The sequence below is a fragment of the Battus philenor genome, unplaced genomic scaffold (genome assembly GCF_028537555.1).
Source record: "Battus philenor isolate CCGP_79_NKW_IND1 unplaced genomic scaffold, ilBatPhil1.0.hap1 SCAF_23, whole genome shotgun sequence".
Taxonomy (NCBI): domain Eukaryota; kingdom Metazoa; phylum Arthropoda; class Insecta; order Lepidoptera; family Papilionidae; genus Battus; species Battus philenor.
This window is the reverse complement of record NW_027181686.1, coordinates 10,924,610-10,949,716: the sequence shown is the minus strand read 5'-3', so window position 1 is coordinate 10,949,716 and position 25,107 is coordinate 10,924,610. Positions and strand designations below refer to the sequence as shown.

The 25,107-nt window shown below is 34.8% G+C and overlaps 2 protein-coding genes and 1 non-coding gene across 5 annotated transcripts; 1 reads left to right on the top strand and 2 right to left on the bottom strand.

Moving 5' to 3' along the window:
- Positions 1-87: 87 nt before the first annotated feature.
- RpL6 (ribosomal protein L6) lies at positions 88-5,674 on the top strand. 3 transcript variants are annotated; one of them, XM_068767827.1, is made up of 6 exons: positions 88-167; positions 525-678; positions 2,418-2,569; positions 3,506-3,677; positions 4,205-4,390; positions 5,481-5,674. In XM_068767827.1, exons 2-6 carry the CDS (start codon positions 532-534, stop codon positions 5,640-5,642), a joined length of 819 nt encoding a protein of 272 aa, XP_068623928.1. In that variant the 5' UTR covers positions 88-167; positions 525-531; the 3' UTR covers positions 5,643-5,674. The 3 variants fall into 3 exon arrangements, with proteins under 3 accessions (XP_068623928.1, XP_068623927.1, XP_068623929.1); XM_068767826.1 differs by having other exon boundaries at positions 140-224; XM_068767828.1 differs by lacking the exon at positions 88-167 and adding an exon at positions 238-256.
- Positions 5,675-5,956: 282 nt separating this feature from the next.
- Positions 5,957-24,873, bottom strand: LOC137924005 (SANT and BTB domain regulator of class switch recombination). Its single transcript, XM_068767297.1, has 17 exons — positions 24,306-24,873; positions 24,131-24,222; positions 23,880-24,027; positions 23,712-23,802; positions 23,075-23,234; positions 22,158-22,271; positions 18,972-19,078; positions 18,143-18,307; positions 16,994-17,095; positions 15,350-15,491; positions 14,467-14,586; positions 13,707-13,854; positions 13,177-13,308; positions 11,909-12,045; positions 10,477-10,649; positions 7,310-7,464; positions 5,957-6,072 (listed from the first exon to the last, which is right to left on the bottom strand). Exons 1-17 carry the CDS (start codon positions 24,727-24,729, stop codon positions 5,963-5,965), a joined length of 2,520 nt encoding a protein of 839 aa, XP_068623398.1. The 5' UTR covers positions 24,730-24,873; the 3' UTR covers positions 5,957-5,962.
- On the bottom strand, positions 23,260-23,331 carry TRNAE-CUC (transfer RNA glutamic acid (anticodon CUC)). The gene has a single exon. It is a non-coding gene; the product is annotated as a tRNA-Glu (tRNA).
- Positions 24,874-25,107: the final 234 nt, after the last annotated feature.

Below are 25,107 nucleotides of genomic sequence, written 5' to 3'. Positions count from 1 at the left end.
AATTCTGTTATTTGGAACTAAAATTTCGACTTAATGTAAATTGTAATTAAAGCCGAAAAGAAAAATTAAGGATATTAATAGTAATTGTTTTTTTTCGTAATCCATCACTACGCTACCATAGACACATTCATCCGTGTCAATTTCTTTTTCTTGATCCCGGTTCTAATGTGAGTTGGTGTTGTTTTCGTTGTAAATAAATCCAAAAGAATAAGCTTGAAATAAGTGTAATTATTGTCATATACATATTAAATAAAAAGTCAGTTTCATGTACGAGTGATTGTAAGCCATATTTCTTGAAATCTCGGCTTTGAACTTAGTATTATTGTATTGAAAGTTTGACATTAAACTATGTGATCGTGATATTTTTGTAGAATTATAGTAGTTATATTTTTGTTTGTATCAGAGCAATTGAGAATAATATAGAAAGTGGCTTTATATCACCTGTGTTTCATATTAAGTTACAATAGTATACCTATTATGAATAAATCAGTTGTGCGATTTTGAGGTTGTTTTCTCGTGTGCAGATTCTAAATGGCTCCACCGAAGCCTAAGGAGGTAGCCAAGGCGCCAGCGGCGCCTGCTGGTGGAATTGCTAAGACTAGGAGTAAGAAACCGAGGAATTATGATTTGGGCAGTGGAGTTGTCCGTTTCTCCAAGACCAAAATGTTCCATAAAAAGGTATGCATTTTACCTTGAATTTTTACCAATCGATGGAGTATTATTTCGTTAAGTGACATTTAATAACTAATGTTTTACCTTATATCTTAAATATTTAATTTTCTTGTTTTTTTTAACATTGTCTGTCATGATTAATATCTACACTGCGTAAAGTTAACCTTAGTGGACATACGTAGACATGTGTTTACACGACGGTAAAAAATAATAAATAGTCAATTTAAAATTATTTTCCATTTGGTCAGTTTTATGAAGCAGTATGGTGTTACCAAAATTCACTTTGTTTTCATATCAATATATAAATATTTCTTTGACATTAACATAGGTTATGGGAACATAAAGGAAAAATAAATAAAGCAAAGATTCCTATTTAGTGGCAATATTACACGATCTATGAAATAAAATTCTACAAGCTTAGAAGTATGTGACAGTAATTTTTTTTCTGGGGTTAAACATTTCATGTCCTGCCTCCTAATTTCAGGTTTCAGACTCTATATATTGTAACTTATGTTTTTGTTTGGATCCTATCAGAATCGTCTATCATTTCCTTACTTAATAAGCTTAGAATGCCTTTGTTGAATTTGCAACAAGTTGTCTCCACAGGTCTCTGTGATCTGATTTTCTGAATGCTTTCAATATTAAGAGGCCTATCACCACCTCTCTTTCTCTCTACTTTTATAATAACTAGAATATTGAATTAATTTTTGGTTGCATTTAAGCCATGTCGCCTAGTATGAAGAACAGATCTGTTGGTTCTGGCAGTCCACAGTATAACTAGTATAATTTGCCAACACCACATATCATCTTCCTTCAGTTTCATGCGGATTGTTCAGAATTCAGAAGCATATAAGATTAATAATATCAGAGTTCATACTAGTCTCATTTTGGTGATGTTGGTGACACATTTATTTTGGCATCTTCTGATTAATTTACTCATCACATTTGTCTCCATAAATTAGTATTCACATTCCTTGCCTATGTAGATAATTAATAAAAGTAAGTTTTATTAATTATGGAAGACAAATGAGTTGCAGTGCTTAGAAACTGCACTTGCATATTTGCTGGTAGTTATAATAAAATTAGTTTCTTGTGTAATTTAACATAGTAGAAGTAATTCTTTATTGCCTCCCAAAAGTTTTTGACTTCCAGAAATATCATTATCATATCAACTGCCCATGTATATATCTGTCCGAACTCCCTGGTTGCATATTGGTCAAGTCTGCTCAAAATAAAGTAGGCTACATTATATAGAATTACCTTAGAAATATAGTTTAAAATAGCTTGCTCTAAATGTTCTATAAACCGCAGATCATAAACAATAATATTTTATTTAGGGTTATTTACTATTGTACTATGAGGAGAGCAAAAGGTATAACTGTATAAAAAGAGGTATAAAATTCCTATGCCCTGCTGAAGGATGAATTCTGGAATGATCTATCTATGAAAATTTGGCTAGGCAGAGAGGAGTCCAGTTGTTGAAGGTATATTGCAGTGAGGCCTTCTTAAACATAACATGTTGTCAGCCCCAAGCACAATACCTGGTCTCCACCTACAAACCTTTGGATTCTGAACTTGAACTAATTATATAAAGTGCTCAATAGTTAGTTACATATCAGATCTAAAATAATCCCTAACAGTTCAATATTAACAAATATGTGTTACTTCTGATTGTAATTATTCTTTTGAAAAAAAAAGAAGTTCAAATTAGGCTATATAATAACTATTACATTATTTATTTTCAGGCCAAGTACAAGTTCATTGGCAAGAAAAACCCAAAGGCTGAAAAGCCCAAAAAGCCTACAGTTGTGGTGAAGCAGATTGGTGGTGAGAAGAATGGTGGGACCCGTACAGTGTTGCTCCGTCGTAGGAAATCTTTTTACCCCACTCAAGACAAGTGAGATATTTTTGGTTCTTTAATCCCTAAATTATTAATCTTCAATTATTATTGTGGTTATATAAACATGTTTAAACTTAACCCTTTCATCTTACTGCATCAAATGTCTATTGTCATTCTGCAGCTCTTGGTGTTTTGTCACACTTTTAAATTTTATTTTATATTATCACTAATTTACAAGTATGTTACATCAGTAAGGTCTTGCATGTTTCACACAATAAATGCTAACAAGCAGGTAAATAACTAGTGAAATCTGGTGTGAACCTGCTGAAATGAAATTGTGACAAGTGTTTGGTCTACAAATGGTTAAATAATAGTTTTTCATGATAATTCAGTTGTAATGCTATTTCAAATTTTTTTGAATGTATTTATTAAGTAAAAGAAATAATGCAAAGGTTCTCATTGCACTGCATTGCTATAGGAGAACCTGATTGGTTGGTTGCTTTTAGTTGATCGCTATATCTATTTTAACCATTTGGGCAGTGTAAAGATAAATTCATATTAAAGGTTGGTGAAAAAAGATATCATAAAAGAAAAAAATATATAAAATCAAATTCAGAAGGATCACACAATCACAAGGATATAAAAACACTATATAAATATATTAATGGCTACTATAATTACAAAATATAATTTATATATATGTATATATATAAATAAAATATTATGTATATATGGATATATATATTAAAATAAACAAGAGATGAACAACAACTGTAGAAAAATCAAAACCAAATTGCTTTCTTTACTGAGGTGTTTAATGATGTCTTGTTTGTATTAAAAAATGATGAGTATTCTTGAGATATTATGCAGAATTTTGTATTACAAAATCTCTCGTCTTGAGATATTTATAATCTCTGTTTATTTATTCATTTATCTTGATTCAATTGAAACTGATATAAAAAGCAGGAAATTTTAATCCTTTTTCTATCACAGGATTGTGTCCCGGTCTCACCACAAGACGTTCAGCAAACATGTGCGCAGGACCAGGTCAAACCTTACTGTAGGCACTGTGTGCATCCTGCTCGCTGGCAGGCACGCGGGCAAGCGCGTCGTGCTCGTCGGAGTTCTGCCCAGTGGACTATTACTTGTCACTGGACCTTTTGCTGTAAGTACCTCAATCACATGTTGATGGCAAAAGCTATACAAAACTTGAGGGCTTTTAGGCCTTCACATTGAGTGAAACGGGGAGAGTTTAAATTGAACCTTGACAAGGCATTGGAGAATAATTGTCTATAATAATAAATAAGGAAAAACAGTGTAGTACAATATGTAACAGTGTATCAAAGTACTTCCCAACCTTATCTAAGGCACACTTTGGAGTGATTCAACATGTCATGGAAAGTTCTAATAAACCTTGGAATGCTGCTAGACATAAGTGGCTATAATGCACTGACTGTTGTTGATATTCTCTACCATTGGATCTAATTGTTTTTATCTTCATCATTTTAGAAATAAACATGCTGATAAACATTGGCCTCCCATAGAATACCAATAGAACCTTCAATAGGACCTTTCCTAGAAAACAGGCCTGCATTAAGTGTCCTCCAATAACCTTATTAAGGTCACTTTGATTTCCTGATAAAAATGAACCAACGAAACATTCAAATTAATTGCATATAAATTTTTTTATAGTTCAACTCGTGCCCGCTCCGCCGCATCTCCCAGCGCTATGTCATCGGCACATCAACTAAGGTGGATCTTGGAGATTTCAAGCTGCCTGAGCACTTGAACGACGACTACTTCAAGAAGAACAAGAAGAGCACCAAACGTAGCGTCAAGCGCAAGCAGGGTGAAGACATTTTTGCCAGCAAAAAAGAGGTGGGGCTAAGAAGTGTCTTGATATTTTACAATTTAGGAGAGAAACCCAAACAAATCTTATGTTCTTCAAATATATTAATCAGGGTTGGAGAGTCTGTACTACATGCATTTTACATATATATTGTCGTTGGAAGAGACTGCTATATATATAGTCACATTCAGAATTATATGCAGAACTGTTTGTAAAATGTCAAAATTTTGTTCAAATGCTTAAAACAATTCTATCACTTTTTGATCAAATGCAGACATTGATGCTACAATAATAAATATGAATAAGTTGTTATTCCATAGAAGACATTTAGTTTCCACTTGTACATATTTTACATTGTTTTCTTATTGTCCCTTTTTTGTTGACATTATCGGGTGCTTTAGGCAGTCCACTTTCAGCTGGTCCTTTTGAAAGTTTATTTAAGAGGCCTTTGTCTAGCTGTGGATGTCTTACAATTAAAAAGTTAACGATGATGATAGACTAGACTTGTAACTGCAGTATATAATACATCCATGATATGAATGCACGCAGCTAAGCATAAACTTTGGTCCACACATCATTCATATAACATAACAATCTTTTTTCCTATCTCTGCAATTGCAGTGGATTTACTAGATATGTTACTTCATATACTTTTGTATCAGGATAGTATATGTACATTTATTAAGCAGCAGTTTCATCCTTTCCACAAGAATGGTTCATCAATAGGTTGAAGGCAAGGTTTTTTGGCTGATGATCACCTTACCAAAGTCATCATTATCATTTCATCCATTAAATGTCCACAGATGTACAAAATAGAGCATCTTCCTCCTTAGATTTTCAATAGGACTGATAAGAAGCTGCATTATACATCTCCCACTTAATTTAACAACCCCTGTGGTTATCCTGCATGTTATGTGGTCTGTGCTTCACTACTTCAACTTGCTAATCTCCTGGGCTATGCAAGTTACTTACGTTTGTCTATGGATCTTATCTCTGATTTGAGAGAGATGAGATTTGAGAAGACATTTTTGTGTAGCAAGTCACCCTTACCTAAGTCTTTAATATAAATTATGACTTTTAGTGATTTACATTGCATTATATGGTGTGGTCTTTTGTCAGAAATACGTGCCGTCGGAGCAGCGCAAGGCTGATCAGAAGACTGTCGACGAGGCGGTGATTAACGCCATCGGCAAGCGTGAGGATCGCAAGTTCCTGCGCGGCTACCTCAAGTCCGCTTTCGGCCTGCGCTCCAGCCAGTTCCCGCACAGGATGCGCTTCTAGTTTTAAGACTCACTAAACGTTGATAAAATACAGCTCCGTGTTTCATTTGATCATATCAATGACAGTTTTTTCTATTCCATATTCCCATTATTGGGACGACTTTCATGCATACCTACAGCATATTATACAAACTGGTATAAAGTTATGTGATGTTTACCAACTAGCATCCCACGATCTCACCCTGGTTTCTTTACAATATTTTGATACAAATAGTTACACCATACTATACTATACTATAATACACCTGTAACTTTGTCAGTTTTAGGGTAAACAATAAAACCAAGTTTAATTTTTAAAAACAAAATTTATTCGAAAGTACGTCATTTATACTTGGCGGCAGCGGGTCGTAGCCGCGCGGAAACGGTGGTGCTCCGGACCCGCGGTGCGAACTTTTCACGCCACTCGGCCTCTATACGGGCATATACACCGCCTGGAACATACATAATACATGCTATCAGCTTTAAAAATATAATTTCAGCAGTCTGCATGCCCACTGCTGGTCATAGGCCTCTTCCATAGACTTCCAATACCGGTTGGAACTATCCTACGTCTTTGACAACAACCCAACGTATTCCATGACAGACAAGTCTTCCGATGATATCAACAAGAATCCAACGTGTTCCGATGTTCTTGACAAGTCTAGCGTCTTCCAATGATTTGGACATGAACCCAACGTGTTCTGATGACCTTGACAAGTCTGTCGTCTTCCGATGATTTGGACAAGAACACAACGTGTTATGATGACCTTGACAAGTGTAATTTTAATATTCATTATGTCATACATTACACCAATTCCTTGCTTAGCGTCATTTAGTTTTGCGTTTTGTCGAAGTTGCGTCGCTGCTAAATTAGTAATAATTTTCACTGTGCGACGTTACATTTTCGAGGATGCAATAAGTTTCATTTTCATTTAGCTTTGCTCTATACGACTGATAAAACGTCACATAGGTAGTGTGAGACAGAGATAATGCTCTACGAAGCCGAAATTAACAGATTGTCTCTTTCCAAAGGTCGATGTGCAATATTTATCGCCGGTTATTGTAGTGTATAGTACTTTTGTAAAAGAGAATAATTTATTTTTATAAAATTATTATGTGTTGTTTCTGGTTGTAAAAAAGATGAATATTTTTAGGTATAATGATATAAATGTTTACTTAGTTCAAGTTTTTTTTTTTAAAGTTGTGTTTTCGTAACCTTGGAACCTATCGACCTTTACACGGTTAGCCATAGAAAATCTTTATTCACTTTTCGTCGTGTTCTTTTGGTACGCTACCACGACACAAAGTGAGGTATTGGTGTATGTGATTTTTAATCTGTGCTAATCTACCATCAGTCTAGTGACTAAGCGGGTGATTTGTGCTTAATAATACATGCAATAATTCAAAAAAGTTAACACGTTCTATACCGGAGTCGGACAATGCTGCTTGACGTTAATTATTTCTATTAATATTGGCTCAAATTGCCTTTTGCTATAACCATTACTTGGTATTGTGTACATTTGAGTAAAGGATATATATGCATATAAATAAAAAAAAAATAGTAAATTTTAAAATGATTTATGATTTTTAATAGACCTAAAAGGAAACTTCACTGAAGGTCAGCACTGACTGCGTGGGCAGAGAACGTGTTAACGGCCAAAACCTAGATGCCTACGTATCTTAACTCACCGGGAGTGGGTTTCGAGCGCACCAGCTGTGCGTGGCGACGGGCTAGAGCCGTTCGCATTTGTATGGCCGCGCGCTCCTCGAAGCGACGCTGACCATCCTGGTTACTTCGAGCTGAGAGCGAAGATATCCACTGCCGACCCACTACCCGACTCCTCCTGGGTAAATTACAACAGATATTATATACACTGAAATTGCTTCACACATTGCCACTTGTTTCCTATATCTATTGGTAGTCTAGCACTGACCTTTCAGTGTTATATATATTTTGCCTGCAATTATAATAGAGGTTTCTTAAAACCTCTTAAGTTAGAAAGATAGCTAACAGGCATCATACCAACGAGACATGCATGCTAAGACGTCGTCGCCCCTACCAAATAAACCCGTACAACGCTATTGCGGGCTCGTTCCGTTTCTGTCAAAATCGGCATCTAAAGGTAGTGTTACAACTTGCGATTTTTTTTTGGGTTGTTTCTAATGTAAAATAAAGGAAATGAAATTTTGTTAGAGTGAGTACGATATTATTAGCGGGAAAAATGTTCTGTTGTGTAAAATGTACTTTTGTACTCTTTTATAAATATATACAAAGTAACGTTTTATTACCATAATCTATTTGAACGAATCGATCACAAACTAAGCCAAGATTACTTGAAAAAAAAAACTGTAAAAATCTACTGCGGTGAATGAGTTTGCAGAAACACTTGAATAATATCGTATAGTAACTTTACTGATAACGGTATATATCAAATTTCGCACGAATAACATCGTCAAGTACCCGGCGATAAATATTGCAAATCGACCTTTGGAAAGAGAAAATCGGCTAATTTCGGCTTCGTAGAGCGTTATCTCTGTCGTGTGAAATTAGCCGATTGTCTCTTTCCAAAGGTCGATGTGCAATATTTATCGCCGGGTATTGTAAAGGACATTACTCTCAAAAACGTTTAAATTTAAAAGTCAAATCTATTTCTCGAAATAACTCTGATAATCTTTAGAATATATAAACAGAAATTAAATACATAGATTCAGATAAAAACAGCTTTGATATGGTACATAAATTACCCTAGTAGCTTGAATATAACAAAAGTTATAAAAGAAATTCAATTGTTTGTTTCTCCAGTAAAATTTTTGCGTTTACGGGATTATTCAGTGACGGCAATGAAGTATCTTGTTCTTATGATTTGTCCGCGTTAATAATCTAGTCAATCATTGTCCGCAAACCTAGCTAGCTATGCCTTATATCCAATAAAATTCCTAACCATAAAATTAATTTTACAACTATATACGTCAATACATACTACAAAAATGGCAATATAAACTAGAATCATATCGACTTCCATTTTAAATGGCATCTTTTTTTATTGAACTGGCTTGCACTTGACCAAGTACCGCAGGTTCGAGGGGGGGAGTCCAAAACCTGTATTAAAGTAAAAACATGCCCCCTAGAGAGCCTCGGTTCAGATCACTACACACTATAGATGTAAAAAAGCCGATTTAAAACGTTTAAAACCAAAAGTGGCGGTTTAAAACCCCAAATAAATCTTTTTAAACGGTTTAAAACTCGCCTACTAAAATATAAGAACAGTGTTTTTACACATCATTATCGACAATACTTGGTCTTGTGTTAGTTATCTATGCAGTTTATACCTATGTAGGTAAGTATATTACATATAAAGTACTATAATTATAAAGAAACAATATTACATACAATAGACTAAAATATGTACCTAAATCATAAAGAAATTGTGGATAGGAGTTTTGACCTTTATTTCCAAGTAGTTAAGGTCTACTCAAAGGTCCACTCCTCAATTTCTGTTCAAAGAGTTTGCCGACGGAGAGCCACCGCTGACTGCTATGCACACACACAGTCTGTCAAGAAAGTCATGAAAAGAAATAAAGTGTTGCCATATTTAATTTTAGGACAGAAATGTCAGTCAGTTTTACAAAGATAGTGGCGCCTCATAAATTTTCATGACTTTCTTGACTGTATGATTATCATGTTGTCGAGTGGACTGTGTAAGATTAGCCAGTTTTTTATTACTTTCAAGAAAAAGTCGAGTACCTAATAATCTAATTTTATAACAGCTCATTACATTTTAGTTATTTAGTAATGTTTGGCATATTTGGTACGAGTACCTTTATATTGAATCCAAATTTGTACATTTTTTTACAATACTGGCAACACTGACATGTCCGCACGCAACACGCTATGTATGTATGTGTGTGTGGTATGGAGTAGGCGAGCTGGCAACGTTGCATCTTGACGTCTCTCCGCGTGAGAAGTGCAAGTGTGTGAGTTTGGTTTTAAACCGAACGAAACTGATTGATAAATCTTTTCAAAATAACCAATATAGTTAACTAGGTAATAGTTTTTCAACTTAGCTAGGTAATGTCTACGCTTGGAATAGATAATGTGTTTATATTTAAGAAAAACATAGTCGTCAACACGAAGCGTTTAAAATCGAAAAAAATGGGTTTTTTTCGGTTTTAAACGGTTTTTTTCGTTTTAAACCGATTGGTTTAATTCGTTTTAAACCGGCCTTACATCTATACTACACACTAATATTTTACAGGATTGGAAGGCTGTCGAGCTGTTCGATCGATAGATCGCTTATGCTCTATAAATAAGCTTAATGGTGTCTTCAAGGGGACTTCCCTTTTTACCTTGCTGGATAGTACCCAGTCTAGTGTACGAACTCAAGAGGACCGGACGTTGTTTTGATCGGTTGCTATTACCTTACAAATATTAGTATCACTTCGAAAAGCGATAGCGATGGGAGTGGCAGTGTGGTAGAAGAAACTCCAGCAATGCTTCTATATAGAAGAATTGGGGGTTGGTGACCCCTGTGTTACGAGAGTCCACCTCGATTTTGACGAGGATGGTTAGTTTATGAACGAATGTCAAATGTTTCGTGCGATGCCTGTGTTAAAATTGTCAGGAGTCTAGCACATGTTTCAGTGAAAGTACGACGCGGAGTTATTTTTTTTTTCAGAGACTGAATTTTTTTAATAATTTTTGTTTGATAAACATTATATTCATTACATTTTAATTCAGAGACAACTAGAGAGTATATATAAAATCCTACAAAGGTTTTATTAACTTTATCGAAGTTAGACAAGGTGTAAAAAGCCCATCTTTATTCCAAATGCAATTTTGAATTACGAACACTTACTTGTTGCGCGACGGCGTGGGGGGTGGAGGCCGAAGTACCCGACGTCGCGGGGCGGAGTCTTCATCACTACGCGCGCTGTCCGCACTGTCTCCACTGTCGGAGCTCTGCTCGCTTTCCGCTTCGCTCTGCCTCTCGGGCTCCGCTGTACCATCGCCGCAGCCCGACGCGCCTTGCTTCGCACCACAACGTTCTCAAACTTTATTACACAATTAGCATTTTTCGCTCAAGAAATGTGCCTTTTTTATATGTACAAATTAACCAGAAGTGAGCTAAGCGTGTCATTTTAAATATTTACTATGTGTCTTATGCACAGAAAGCAGAAAATGGAAGGCCTCGCTTTGCTTCCTATATGAGATTTAGTCTAAGCGCCATCTGCGTCTTGCTCCCCCAATTTTAATAAACTAAAAATGACACATTTAGGCAGCGTGTTGTCAAAAAAGTCACTAAATTGTACACATAGCCGACATTCGTCCATAAATTAAAAGAAATTATAGTAATGAAGGATTATTTAAAATTAAATTAATATGATAACTCGACGTTTTGCACTTTTAATTTTACTGCACTCATGATGTCATAGATCATAATAAAATTTTCTACTTTTTTTTAAAATAAATAACCAAACTTATGTTCAATCTACTCTACGGCCAATATTGTCGCCCGCGATAACCTGTCAAAATCTATTTTATGTCTATTAAAATTAATAACCAATAAGCATCCATTGTATCAGACAAATGTAAGTAAAAAGCAATCATTTTATGTACACTACAATGTATAAATTCTACACACTATAATCGCAATATTGATTCTAAATGAATTGAATAAATTACTCTGATAATAATTTGTAAGAGGTTTTTTTTACGTAGAACTTTGTTTATCAAGAAATATTAAGACAAAGGATTTTTAAAACTGATTCATCTTTTTATTGTATCGAGAAGTAAAATTTGGTAAATTTTTATAATTATACCGTACATTCTTTTATTAAAATTATCAATCACATTTTTGAAAAATGGCCACAGAGGCAACAACTATAGTTCAAATTGATTTAATTGTCATATAAAATAATTTAATGTCATTACAGCGTATAAATTATTATCATTTCAGCTGTATGACGACCACCACTGTTCGACATAAACTTCTTCCGGGGATTTCCAATATGACCAGTTGGAAGCCGTCTAAATCCAACGTCTTCCGTGGATCTTAATGAGTCCATCTGTCCACTTTGTAGATGGACATCCCATGAATGCCAAAACCAAATTTATTCTGCTATAAATTAATTACTTTCATATCTGTGTAACATGTGACACCGTTATGTGTCTCTTGAAAAAGAAAGTTCTCGCTAAAAAAACCCTTACTTCATATGTTTGGATTTGAAAAGGTTCTAAAGCGTGAACAGCCGATGTCCAAAATCGGGGTGCCCGTATTTACTACTCACCTTGGCCTTAGGGCTACATTCAGGCGCCGGTTTTGCTGGTTTCAGTTCCCGGCGCTCCGGCGACGAGCACGTGGTCGCAATAGACGGCACCGACGGCAGACACTTGCCACTAGTTGGCGAACCGGGCCTCGCACTCGCTACATGGGCGCCAAATTGGTTTCCGTACAAGTGATGGCAGCCGAAAGTTAACTCTACATGCCTATACTAGACTTTATAGGTTTTTAATCGAATCGTTATCTTAAAAGATTCGATAAATCGTTAATCGAATCGATATGTCATCAATCGATTCTACATATTTTTATCGACTTCTCTCTTACTCGATATCTCTTACGCGTAGAATCGTTATGCCTTTAATCGATTCTATATATCTTTAATCGAATCGATATATCTAATCGACTCGATGTCTTTATTGCACTCGTTATGCTTTTAATGGATTCGATATGTCTTAAATAGACAGAATAGGTATTTAGTACATTTATTATGCCTATAATCGAATAAAAATATCGGTAGATAATTGGGTAAGTTTTTAATCGAGATATTCTCAGACAGACGTAAGTGACTTATTGAAATTTCACAGTTTAACCGTGGAGGTTATATACAAATATTAGTCAAAATTATGGCATTTTAAAAACGGAGTTATGTTATTCTTAATTAAATAATTCAAAGCATAGTTTGAGCCAAAAGACTTATACTATAAGACATTGAAATTCCAGCTTAAATGGCAGAAAGACCCAATAAAGTATTTATTAATTATTCCTTCCTTAAACACTAATATTTACCTGAATTCAGCATACATGTTATAAGTAACAAGCTACTTACGAGTAACTTCTGTTTTAGTTTTGTTTTTAACTGGGCAACACTAATGATAATATAGCAAGCGTTATTGACATGGCCGCTACATGTATTGCCAATGCTGACAGCGTATTTACAGCGGTATTGCCATTAATATAAATCAATTAACTACTAAGTTGCGATGAATTGTAACAAATCATTTTAAAAATACAAGAAATCATTAATAATGAAAATACAATATTTCCTCAAACATTTACACACTTATTTATGAACAAACATTAATTTTTACTCTAATCATTTTATATATACATATCATTTTGGAAACCCTTTTAATTTACAGAATGATTTTAGTGATGTTCCAATTGATTATAGTTTATTCAATGAAACCGATAATAAAAATGTTATTTAATATATTTTTTAAAATAGATTTAGCATTTCATCGCAACTTAATATTATACGTAGGAACAAATTCTCACGGTTGAACTTGGTGTTGCTAGTGTAAAGTTTTCCCAGCAAGCCAAGGGTCTGTCGCGGAGGCACCAGTTGGATACCCTCCCACCAGAACACCTCTTTACACTGCAAGCGACCGCTGCTGTCCTCACCAGGCTCTGGTGACATGAGTTAGTTTAACACAAACGTTCATATGGTAACAAATGAAAATGAGTTGGTATTTTTTTAAAAAAATAACTTGAAAAAAGGCATAAATTTATAAAGTTATTCTTCTTGTGATTATATTAAATTAAATTGCGGGAGATTTGTTAACAAGAGAAACATTTTAAATGTTTTCGAAGAATTACATCGAGTTTTTATTGAGAGACATTAAACATTTTTTTTTACATTAATTGATCTAGAGTTGTTCAATTGACTTAATGTACAGCCAGTGTATATACAGTACCCGGCGATAAATATTGCACATTGACCTTTGGAAAGAGACAATCGGCTAAAGTAACAGTGTTTCTCCGTTTAAAGTTCTAAGTGGGAAAATTTCATAGAAGAATCAGGTTACCTCTGGCAACGAGCCTCGTCAATCTCTCAGGGAACACGAGGTGTGGGGGTCGCATGGCGACGAGGTCACGGAACCTCGTGTACAGCGCAACCACCGCCGTGTCACCCGCGCTGCGCTCCTCGGGAACATGCTCGCGGAACTGGCAACCCTGTGTGCATACCTACGCGTAAAACCCCCACACATGCTTACAAAATCAAATCTGTAACAACTATGCGCGGGAATCCTCATGCAAGACCTATAAAATCTAACTTGTGGCAACCTTGCGCTGACACTTCGAACACAAGATAGTTACAAAATCTAATCTGCAACATCATTGTGCCCAAATACCATACTGATAATATCAAACTAATTTACAATATCAAACCTGTAAACACTCTACATATGGTTTACAATATCTAATCTGTGACAACCTTGCACGCAAACACCTCTCACTAGTCTATTGCATAATTTATTCGGTGGCACCCCTGCGCTAACCACACAAATCAGTTAAAAAAACCTAATATATGTGCAAAGTAAAATCCATAGCAAATTTGCGTTGCAAATTCTAATCTAAGGCAACTGTGCAGTTAAATTCCCGACACAAGTATCATAAAATTTAATATGTGGCAACCCTATGCTCAATAATCCACACAGGTCTTACAAAATCTAATTTGTAGCAACCCTGCTGTTAAGCTCCTTACATATACCTGCGATTAATTTTTATAAGGTTTTAAGTGGTAGCCCTTAGCTATTAGAAGCTACCGTTGTAGACTATGCTTACAGTGTTACGAGGTAGTGTTTCAAAGCGGTAGGCTCGCTGTCCGCAGCAGGGATAGCGGCCGGCAGCCGCGTCACCCGCCACCAGCGCCGCGCTCTGCTCGTGGTGGGAACACCACTCCATCTGTTATAAATAAAAAACATAGTTTTCTTTTAACAACGTACTTCTCACACTTCACTTTCCCAACTTAATATACACTTCCACAATCCCACTAGCGAGTATATTTTTTTCTATAAAATCGGTCTTCTGCGGCAAAAAGAATATTCCTACGAAACTTCAAGTCTCTGCGCTTTATGGTTTCACAGATATCGCGATAAGTAAATATATTAGAGGAAATAACGAATGAAGCTAATATGAACAAATTAATATCAGCGCCATCTAGCGTTACAGAAGTCCATAATCCATACCATAAACAAGAGTTATATTTAGAAAAATACATTAACTATAATATATTAATACTTCTAGAATTATTAGTTATATGTAAAAAACACAAAATAAATCAATTTAGTAAAAATTGTAATAAAATTAATTAATTTAGTAAAAAGACAAGCCGACATATTACCCTTCTCACGGCAATTATTAAAAAAAAGTCCTATCGAAACACATTGACAATTGAAAAACCTTGTAAAGGTAAGGTGTCAGAAGATACATGATAACGATCTACTCCCATAAATGTATATTTGTGTAAACTTTCCTCGAAAATCATTCTATATATAATATATTCCTCACCATTTCAAGAGTCTTTTTGACGATTTTCTTCTTAGACGGGTACAAAAACAACTAGTAATTCTAATTTTTGGTGTAAATCGCGTTTCTTGACATCTTTGTACATTGTCTACAATAAAAAAGTTATTTTCTTTCGAAAGAAAAAGTAACTGGACGTCACCTGGTAAACTGGAAAATATGTGTCGCAAAGTTGGCAGCGCAGAAAATGGCAGTCCGCCCACAGCCGCCAGTACACGCGCCGCCACGAGCGCAACTCGCCGAACAGCCATGTGATGTACTCGTTCAGGCTCCACGACGGGTCCCTGACACCAGAACTCGCATTAACCAAGAGCGTGAGTTGGCTCACCTTCAACGCAGTGGCGTAGCTATGGTATTTGGGGCCTGGGGCAGATTGGGGCTTGGTGCCCCGCCCCCCCATTTTGTTTTTTTTCATATTAAAATATTAAAGAAATCAAAATAATTTTTTTTTCTTAAAGAGACACGATCCTCACCCTTTTTGTATAAAACAAAAATGTGTGTGATTCAGGGCCCTTTTAAAAAACACGTTATGTGTTTTGCGAATGAAAGGCTTAAACTCTGTGTATATTATAATTTGTAACCGTTTACTTTTTTTTAATGTTCATATTATTTAACAACTTTTTAGCACAAAAATAGTAAAATTCGATATTCTTTGTATGTTATTTACTTTAAATTATGGTTTTCATTTTTCTTCTAACATTTCATTATTCATCATTCAAAAAAAAATTCAAAAAAATTATTTTCAAATTGGTGCCCCCCCTACTTGTGGTGCCTGGTGCGGCCGCCCCGCTCGCCACCCCCTAGCTACGCCACTGCTTCAACGTCTAGCTCAGAGTTCATATTTTTGTGTCGTAGACCCCTTGCCATGTTTTTCCGTGTTGGGTAGACCCCCTACTTACCTGATATTGATTTCCTGAAAATTTCTAACTGTAGTGAAGTTTAGTGTTAAAAACTTAAAGTAAAAACAGATGTTAATTTATACATTTATTAATTGAATTTAAATTAAAACTACTCAAAATAAAATTTTGTATGTGTTATGTAAAATATACGTAACATTAAATAAACAAAAAGGTACTTTTATAAATAATATAAATGTTTTGATATTATAAGATAGTATGATGTAAGTAAATAGGTACTATCAGTGTGTGTGTTGAGATCTATTATCGTGGACCCCATTTTCATTTCATGGACCTTCAAATTTTTTTTCGCTGACGTAGACCCCTTGCAGGTTGTCATGGACCCTTAGGGGTTGATATAGACCACTTTGGGAATCACTGGTCTAGCTTGTTATATAAGGTCATTATAACCATCTACAATCTGCCACAGCTTCCACACATGCCAATTCTGTACGAATTTTACAAAGGCATCGCGCAATGTACTTCGAGTACAGAATAATGACGCTTTTCGTGTAATTATGCAAAAACTCAGATAGTGCAGCGCCAAGGGTATGTTTGCGGACGCTAGGGTTCCCGATTACTATGCAGTCTTAAGATGTCGAGCAGCTAGTGCCTGGAACAGGCTACGTAACGGTAGTACATTACCCGGCAATAAATATTGCACATCGACCTTTGAAAAGAGACAATTGGCTAATTTCTTCGTAGAGCATTATACCTGTCCCACACTATCTATGTGACGTTTTGTCAGTCGTGCGACAGAGATAACGCTATGTTTATTCGTACGTAAAATTTATTATTCATTGATAGTCTCTCTAGCTATACGTTGTTTAGGTAATAGCACATAGAAAAATAAAATCTAGAGAAATAATAATTCAAATGATGTTTCTTACTTTGTGTGGGTAGAAATAACATTGCCGCGTCGATCGATTCTCATGTTTGCGGGCTGGCAGGGTACTTGCTCAGCCACGTGGCGACCCAGCAGCTTGTTGCATCTGCGAATGGAGATGTGTTAGATCGTTCATCTGATACGTCATCACACCACGCTATACTTTTTGCTATCATTCCTGCAAATATTACATCACTAAAGCTAGACCCCTCTCCTAAAAATAATGGACAATCTATCAAAGTAACCTGAAAAATAAGTAAATTTAAATGAATTAATAAATATCTGAAAAAAAAAACAAATAAATATATTTCCTAATGATTCAGTTCCTCCAGGGCAGTGTTTCGCAAAGTGGGTTCTACGCCCCACAGATGGGATAATCTAATTGTTAAGGAGGGCAATTTGAAAGTGGATTCGACACGAATTTAACCCTTTCACTTTAATATGAAAATTATGTATGTTACATTGTTGGAATTTTAAAAAGGCTAAGGTAGGTTATGACACAAAAAAAAGCTGGAAAGTACTAATATAGGGTTTCTAAAACATTTTAAGATAAAACAATAAAGAAATGTTCATTCCTCCTTCGTGGTTATCGTCACGATGTCACACAACCCTCCTCCTCCCGTGAAATCACTTGTCACACTAAACGATCCCCTCCCCTTCCTCGGAGCGAACAAATTCTATGCAAATCACCTATTTCTGGGTAAATCTTCTAGCGCCGGTAACCTTCCAAATACTTAGTAGTGACAGAAGAAACTTCTTGTATAGTGAACGTCCAATTCCTCAAATTCCTGAAGATTCACAGCTTTATGATGGACAGCGCGTGATATCCCTCAGGCGCAACTATGACCGGTGACAGACCAAGCCGAGGTCCTCTCATGGAGGCCCTTGGGTCTAGTCACCCGAAAGAACATCCGTAGCAGCAATTAAATATCATTCGCTTCTCAATCTTATTAAAGATGTAGCGGCCCGAACCTAGGCTGCTCCGGAACCCGACGGAGTCAGGAAATTACGTCAGCCACAGACCGGATAAAAAATGCCTTCACAGAATTGTTCCGGAATCGATTTGAATTTCGAAGAGGTGGAAATGATGGAGGACTGTGAAAATAACCGGAGTATTAAGAGTACTCTGAAACATCGTATGACTAAGACATACTTGGTGCATTTGAAGAGGGTCGCAAGTGTGGCGTAGTGACCCCTGAGGGTCTCCGGCACGGGCTCTGCCAGCGACAGCAGCAACTTGCAGTACAGCCGCGACTGTATTTTGTCTCGGCGATCCCTTACTGCCTCCAGCTCCGCATTCGTATACATCGCCGCGAGTCTACGTAAATAAAATACAGGATGATATGTTATATGTGAAAAAAGTAGAGTTGAATATATAGTTCATTAGCTATCAATTGGTGTATGACACACCCTACCCAAAAGTCAATAATTTCAAAAATAATTATAAAATAGTAAGAAAAACTTGCCAGCAAAAAGTTTTTTAATTTTTTTACGTCTACTGAATCATCCTGTATAAATTTATTACTCTGATTTTCGAATACGACAGGCCAATAATTTCGGACAGCACAACGTCCGTAGAAACAGATAACAAACAATAATTAATTTTAATATATTATGATTCGAATTAATCGCCTTTTTATTATATATACATATATTATTATACGTTATTTATTATTTCTAAAACTATTCATCTTTGGATGGGTTCACCATATATTGATAGCAAATGGAATATACAGTACCCGGCGATAAATATTGCACATCGATCTTTAGAAAGGGACTATCGTCTAATTTCGGCTTCGTAGAGCGTTATCTCTATCGCACGACTGACTATTTGACGTTTTGTCAAATAGTTAGTGTGGGACAGAGATAGTACTGTACATTCACCCATTTCAAGACTTTACATCTATAACGAATCGCCCTGAATACTGGCGCCATTGAGAAAATAAGGTAGTAAACTCTATTATATTTGCGTACTGTTTTACCTAGTTAGTAGCGCGTCACTCAAACAAGCGAGGTTGGTGGAAGTTTTCACAATTTCGTTCATATGTGCGTGGCAGTATATCAAACAGTCGTGCAACAGTGGCTCCATCTACGAAAATATCTTAATTAAAGTTATTTTATTTAATACTCAAGTAGAAAGAAGGATACACGGCATATAATAAGGATAATAAAGTAAGATTCTTTTTATTTTCCATAGAAACCTGTTCTTCTGTTATAGGTGATACAAATAAATTAATATTAGTATTTATAATTAATATTATAAACCAAAATGTGCTTTAGAAAATTAGTTTAAAAAATTATGGTAGCGTAGCCACAAAATCTATATTGTTTGCATTAAAACCTTTTCCATAAATTTAAATCGAAAAGAATGTGAAAGAAACATATTTAATATCGAGATAAAATATGGAAAAATAAAAAGCAACCAACAGACGATTTTCAACTACTGCTCGACATATACGAGCGATATATGAAACAGAAAAATCAAGTACGATTAGCTATGCTTTAATAAACAATAAAATTATACAGTCAATATAATTTTTTGAATGAAACTAGCGGCGCATCGAAAAGGAAAATTCCACAGAAATAACATTATAGGAGAGCTTAATCTTATTCTAATAAATTGTGTTATTCTGTCTCTGTTGACGTACACAAATGATCAGTAAATAATAAATAAATAACATAATTACAAGCACTTGAAAACACTTGAAAACACTCTTCTTGTTCCGTGGGCAGGGGCGGCTTTAGCTCGTGTAGCTCCCGTGTGCAATGAAACCCTGGCACCCCCTAGGCCTGACCACCCCCACGGCTATAACTATAAAATTTGTCGTCATAACAAGAAAGTTTTTTCGTATTCCAACAAGCTATTTTATAAGTAGGTATAGCTTACAGTATGGAATTAGTTACGGCCTTTCTTCTTACGACGGCAGAATAACACTCAATGTTTTTATGCCTGTAGCTATAGATGTAAGGCCGGTTTAAAACGAATTAAACCAATCGGTTTAAAACGAAAAAAAACCGTTTAAAACCGAAAAAACCCATTTTTTTCGATTTTAAACGTTTAGTGTTGACGACTATGTTTTTCTTAAATATAAACACATTATCTATTCCAAGCGTAGACATTACCTAGCTAAGTTGAAAAACTATTAACTATATTGGTTATTTTGAAAAGATTTATCAATCAGTTTCATTCGGTTTAAAACCAAACTCACACACTTGCACTTCTCACGCGGAGAGACGTCAAGATGCAACGTTGCCAGCTCGCCTACTTCACACCTATAGATGTAAGGCCGGTTTAAAACGAATTGAACCAATCGGTTTAAAACGAAAAAAACCGTTTAAAACCGAAAAAACTCATTTTTTTCGATTTTAAACGTTTAGTGTTGACGATTATGTTTTTTTTAAATATAAACACATTATCTATTCCAAGCGTAGACATTACCTAGCTAAGTTGAAAAACTATTACCTAGTTAACTATATTGGTTATTTTGAAAAGATTTATCTATCAGTTTCATTCGGTTTAAAACCAAACTCACACACTTGCACTTCTCACGCGGATAGACGTTAAGATGCAACGTTGCCAGCTCGCCTACTCCACACCACACACATACATACATAGCGTGTTGCGTGCGGACATGTCAGTGTTGCCAGTATTTAAAAAAAATGTACAAATTTGGATTCAATATAAAGGTACTCGTACCAAATATGCCAAACATTACTAAATAACTAAAATGTAATGAGCTGTTATAAAATTAGATTATTAGGTACCCGACTTTTTCTTGAAAGTAATAAAAAAACTGGCTAATCTTACACAGTCCACTCGACAACATGATGATCATACAATTTCTTTATGATTTAGATACATATTTTAATCTATTGTATGTAATATTGTTTCTTTATAATTATAGTACTTTATATGTCATATACTTACCTACATAGGTATAAACTGCATAGGTAACTAACACAAGACCAAGTATTGTCGATAATGATGTGTAAAAACACTGTTCTCATATTTTAGTAGGCGAGTTTTAAACCGTTTAAAAAGATTTATTTGGGGTTTTAAACGGCCACTTTTGGTTTTAAACGTTTTAAATCGGCTTTTTTACATCTATATTCACACCACACACAAACATACATAGCGTGTTGCGTGCGGACATGTCAGTGTTGCCAGTATTGTAAAAAAATGTACAAATTTGGAGTCAATATAAAGGTACTCGTACCAAATATGCCAAACATTACTAAATAACTAAAATGTAATGAGCTGTTATAAAAATAGATTATTAGGTACCCGACTTTTTCTTGAAAGTAATAAAAAAACTGGCTAATCTTACACAGTCCACTCGACAACATGATGATCATACAGTCAAGAAAGTCATGAAAATTTATGAGGCGCCACTATCTTTGTAAAACTGACTGACATTTCTGTCCTAAAATTAAATATGGCAACACTTTATTTCTTTTCATGACTTTCTTGACAGACTGTGTGTGTGCATAGCAGTCGGCGGTGGCTCTCTGTTGGCAAATTCTTTGAACAGAAATTGAGAGTGGACCTTTGAGTAGACCTCAACTACTTGGAAATAATGGTCAAAACTCCTATCCACAATTTCTTTATGATTTAGGTACATATTTTAATCTATTGTATCTAATATTGTTTCTTTATAATTATAGTACTTTATATGTAATATACTTACCTACATAGGTATAAACTGCATAAGTAACTAACACAAGACCAAGTATTGTCGATAATGATGTGTAAAAACACTGTTCTTATATTTTAGTAGGTGAGTTTTAAACCGTTTAAAAAGATTTATTTGGGGTTTTAAACCGCCACTTTTGGTTTTAAACGTTTTAAATCGGCTTTTTTACATCTATACCTGTAGCACATTTCTGTTGCCACGGCGCCCCCTGAGACGTCGGCGCCCGTGTGCATTGCACACTCTGTACTATAGGTTAAACCGCCCCTGTCCGTGGGGCATCACTCGTCTGTTTTTTGTGGATTCTCCTCAAACAAGGATGCGTTTGGAATCCTCGCGACTTTCGCTTGGATGCCTTTTTCTCAATTTGATTCTAATTTCTATTTCATTGGACTCTTGTCTTCTCATGACATATATAAAAGAACCATATGCATAAATTAATAGATTAACGTGTAATTAAAACGTCAAATACATTACCTGAAGGAATGAAGCAGATACTAATATAGGCACAACATTGTGAGGATCCAGTATAGGCCAGTCCGCTACCAGTATTGTGTCCCGTTTTACCCATCGCATCAGCCAATCAAAAATCTGTTTATCAATTTTACTATTAAAAAAAAACATACATATATCATTTTATAATCATACTATAGTGCTAAGGAAACAGCTACACCGCGCCTTAAAAAAGCGCGACGAAGTGTGTTTTGTCCCGATCATACCGAAGGTGTGTTATAGCTGTTTCAAACGCTACAATAAACAGCCCCTTTGAGTATTCCAAATTGTATTGTTAATATGTATAAATTTAAGCTGTATTTACCCGTAAGTGAAAATTGTGTAAAAAAAATACATTGTAAAAAAAAATTATAAAACGCTGTCGTGCCACGCAGCTGGGAGAAGAAAGATCCGTATCAAATAGCGCAACCCTCTCCCAACTGTCTGCGTTTAGTTAAAGCGAAAGATAAATATTGTAAAAAAAATACTAGCGATACAAATTAGAATTAATAAAAAAAACAGCCCCTTTATTTAAAAAATAGACACCAAAGTCATCAATTTTTTACAAAACAAACTAACAAATGAAATGCAACTGTTCATGGTCATATAACACCATTGAATTATTCTGTTGTGGGTCCATTTAAGCAGTCTATACATAGATTGCAGACATGCGTGATTAGCGAAATAATCCGCCATTTTGAATATGTTCAAAATTAAAAAAAAAGAATTGACTTTTGATTGTGGGACATATTTTATTATATTTCAAAATTGCCACAACTTTTCTAACTCGATTAAGTTGTTAATTATTTAAATTTATTTTAACAATATTTAATAAGATTTGAAAAACATGGTAATTTCTAACCTATAAATTCTACCTTTTATTTTTACAGTGTAAAAAGCACCTGAATATCACAGTGGACGGAAATATCCATGTCCTCCAACCTCTGTCCCGCAGTGACGTCAGCAAAATATCCCATTTTCGAAACAAGAAGTTTCTGAGGACACTTAAAATCCTTTTTTAAGCCTTTTACTTCATCGCATACATGAATCTCGACGTCACCTCTGAAAAGAATTGACAAAAATGTTATTCCGATACCGGGAATCGAACCCGAGCCTCCTGGGTGAGAGCCAGGTATCCTAGCCACTAGACCATATCGGATGTTATACATTCAATTAAAAATAATATTTAAAAGTGTAAGTTTTTCTCATAAAATATAACTTTATAAATTAAAAAAAAAATTGAAATGAGTATTTATAATACATAATTTTATTTGAACGCAACCACAATTCGGTTTACAATATATAAAGATATACCTTCTTATAAAAACGTAAAATATTATCCCTTAAGAATTATTAAGTATTTACATACAATAAAATTTTCAAAATTGCCATAAACTTCTTAATTTTAATGTAAACTTTGTAACGCCATCTAGTGTAATTTTGGACAAACTTAAAATTTTAAGGGTCACCTTCATTAAAAACCATTTACTTCTATAACAAGTTGATGATATAGCATGAATATAGTTATAAAAAACATACTCTTGTTTCTGGTTCAGTTTTTCCTGTACTGCAATTATAGAAGATTTACGTCTACCCAATCGATCTTTTGATTCTTTTTCGTTCATGAACCCTGAAATAATTTCAATTACATAATAATAACATTATTTTAACGTAAAATTAAATGTACTAAATATTTATAAATACTACCTCCAAAACTTGCCAGTTTCTTAACATCAACAACATTATTTGACGATGATTTTTTGATTATTGGTGTATAAACACTAGTAGTTTTTGAAGGTTTTTTATATCCAACCAGATATGGTAAAATGGAATCTAAAATGCCTTCATTAATTACCTGAAAAAAAAATTTACAATAGAATTGTAATATAAATTCACGCCATCTTTTGAAAAGACAAAGAGTTTATTTTGTTTTGAATGTTATTATTCAAAAATCTTACATCATTTAACTTGCAATTCAAATTAGCTTCAGTCCATGCACCTAGCATTTCTACTTTAACGTCTCCAGGTAGAGAACGCCTATGACTTTTACCTAAAATAAATAACATTTTTAATTGCTAAATAAAAATGTTGGAACTTATACTAAATTTGAGAACATTATAAAATTGTATTTACTTTCAACTTCGCTATAACTGAGACGTTTTTCTAATCGTACTATTTCGCTGCTTTTTTTTTCTACGGTTGTTTCACTTTTACTAACTACTGGAGTCGGTTCCGTAAAGGCCGCGTTTCGTAGAAGATCTCTTTCTTGTGGCTCTATGACGTGATTAATAACTGTCAATTTAGTCAGCTCTTCCCAATTTATTTTAGATCCTTCGTCTTCATCACTTTCTAAATGTTCGTAAACTTGATAAGCAGTTTTCATGAAATCAAAGAAATCTTTAACCGTGATAATTTCCGGTGGTATGGTTGCCTTGATAGTAGAGTTTCTACGTGATGCTACTTCCGAACGAATTGGACTTCTAGCACTTTTGTCTTTTTTATCACCTTTCTGCATAAACATCGAAGTCGACTCATTATCTGGATTTGGACTCGCCATAGTGATAACACATTTACGACACGGTTTGCAAAAAGGCTTATTGATTTAATATGTTCCTTAGAAACATATTAACACTGATGTCATATCAAAACTTTTAGAGTTATATTTAAACATCTTTAATTTTTGCGTGCTGGTATAGCGGTAAAAAAATAATTTTATGTAACTTAACACAATAATGTTTACAAAACAAAATAGCCAGAGCAGTATAGAAGTGACAACTTTATGACGTTTGATTTTAACGTAATTGTCTTTTAGATATACTGCATTCACCGGACAGAGTTTAATACAAGAAAATGCACAATTTATCTCGTTGCTAAGTAATACCGAATTAAGAATGCGATTACACGAGAGCAAAATATCAATCTACACCTAACTTTT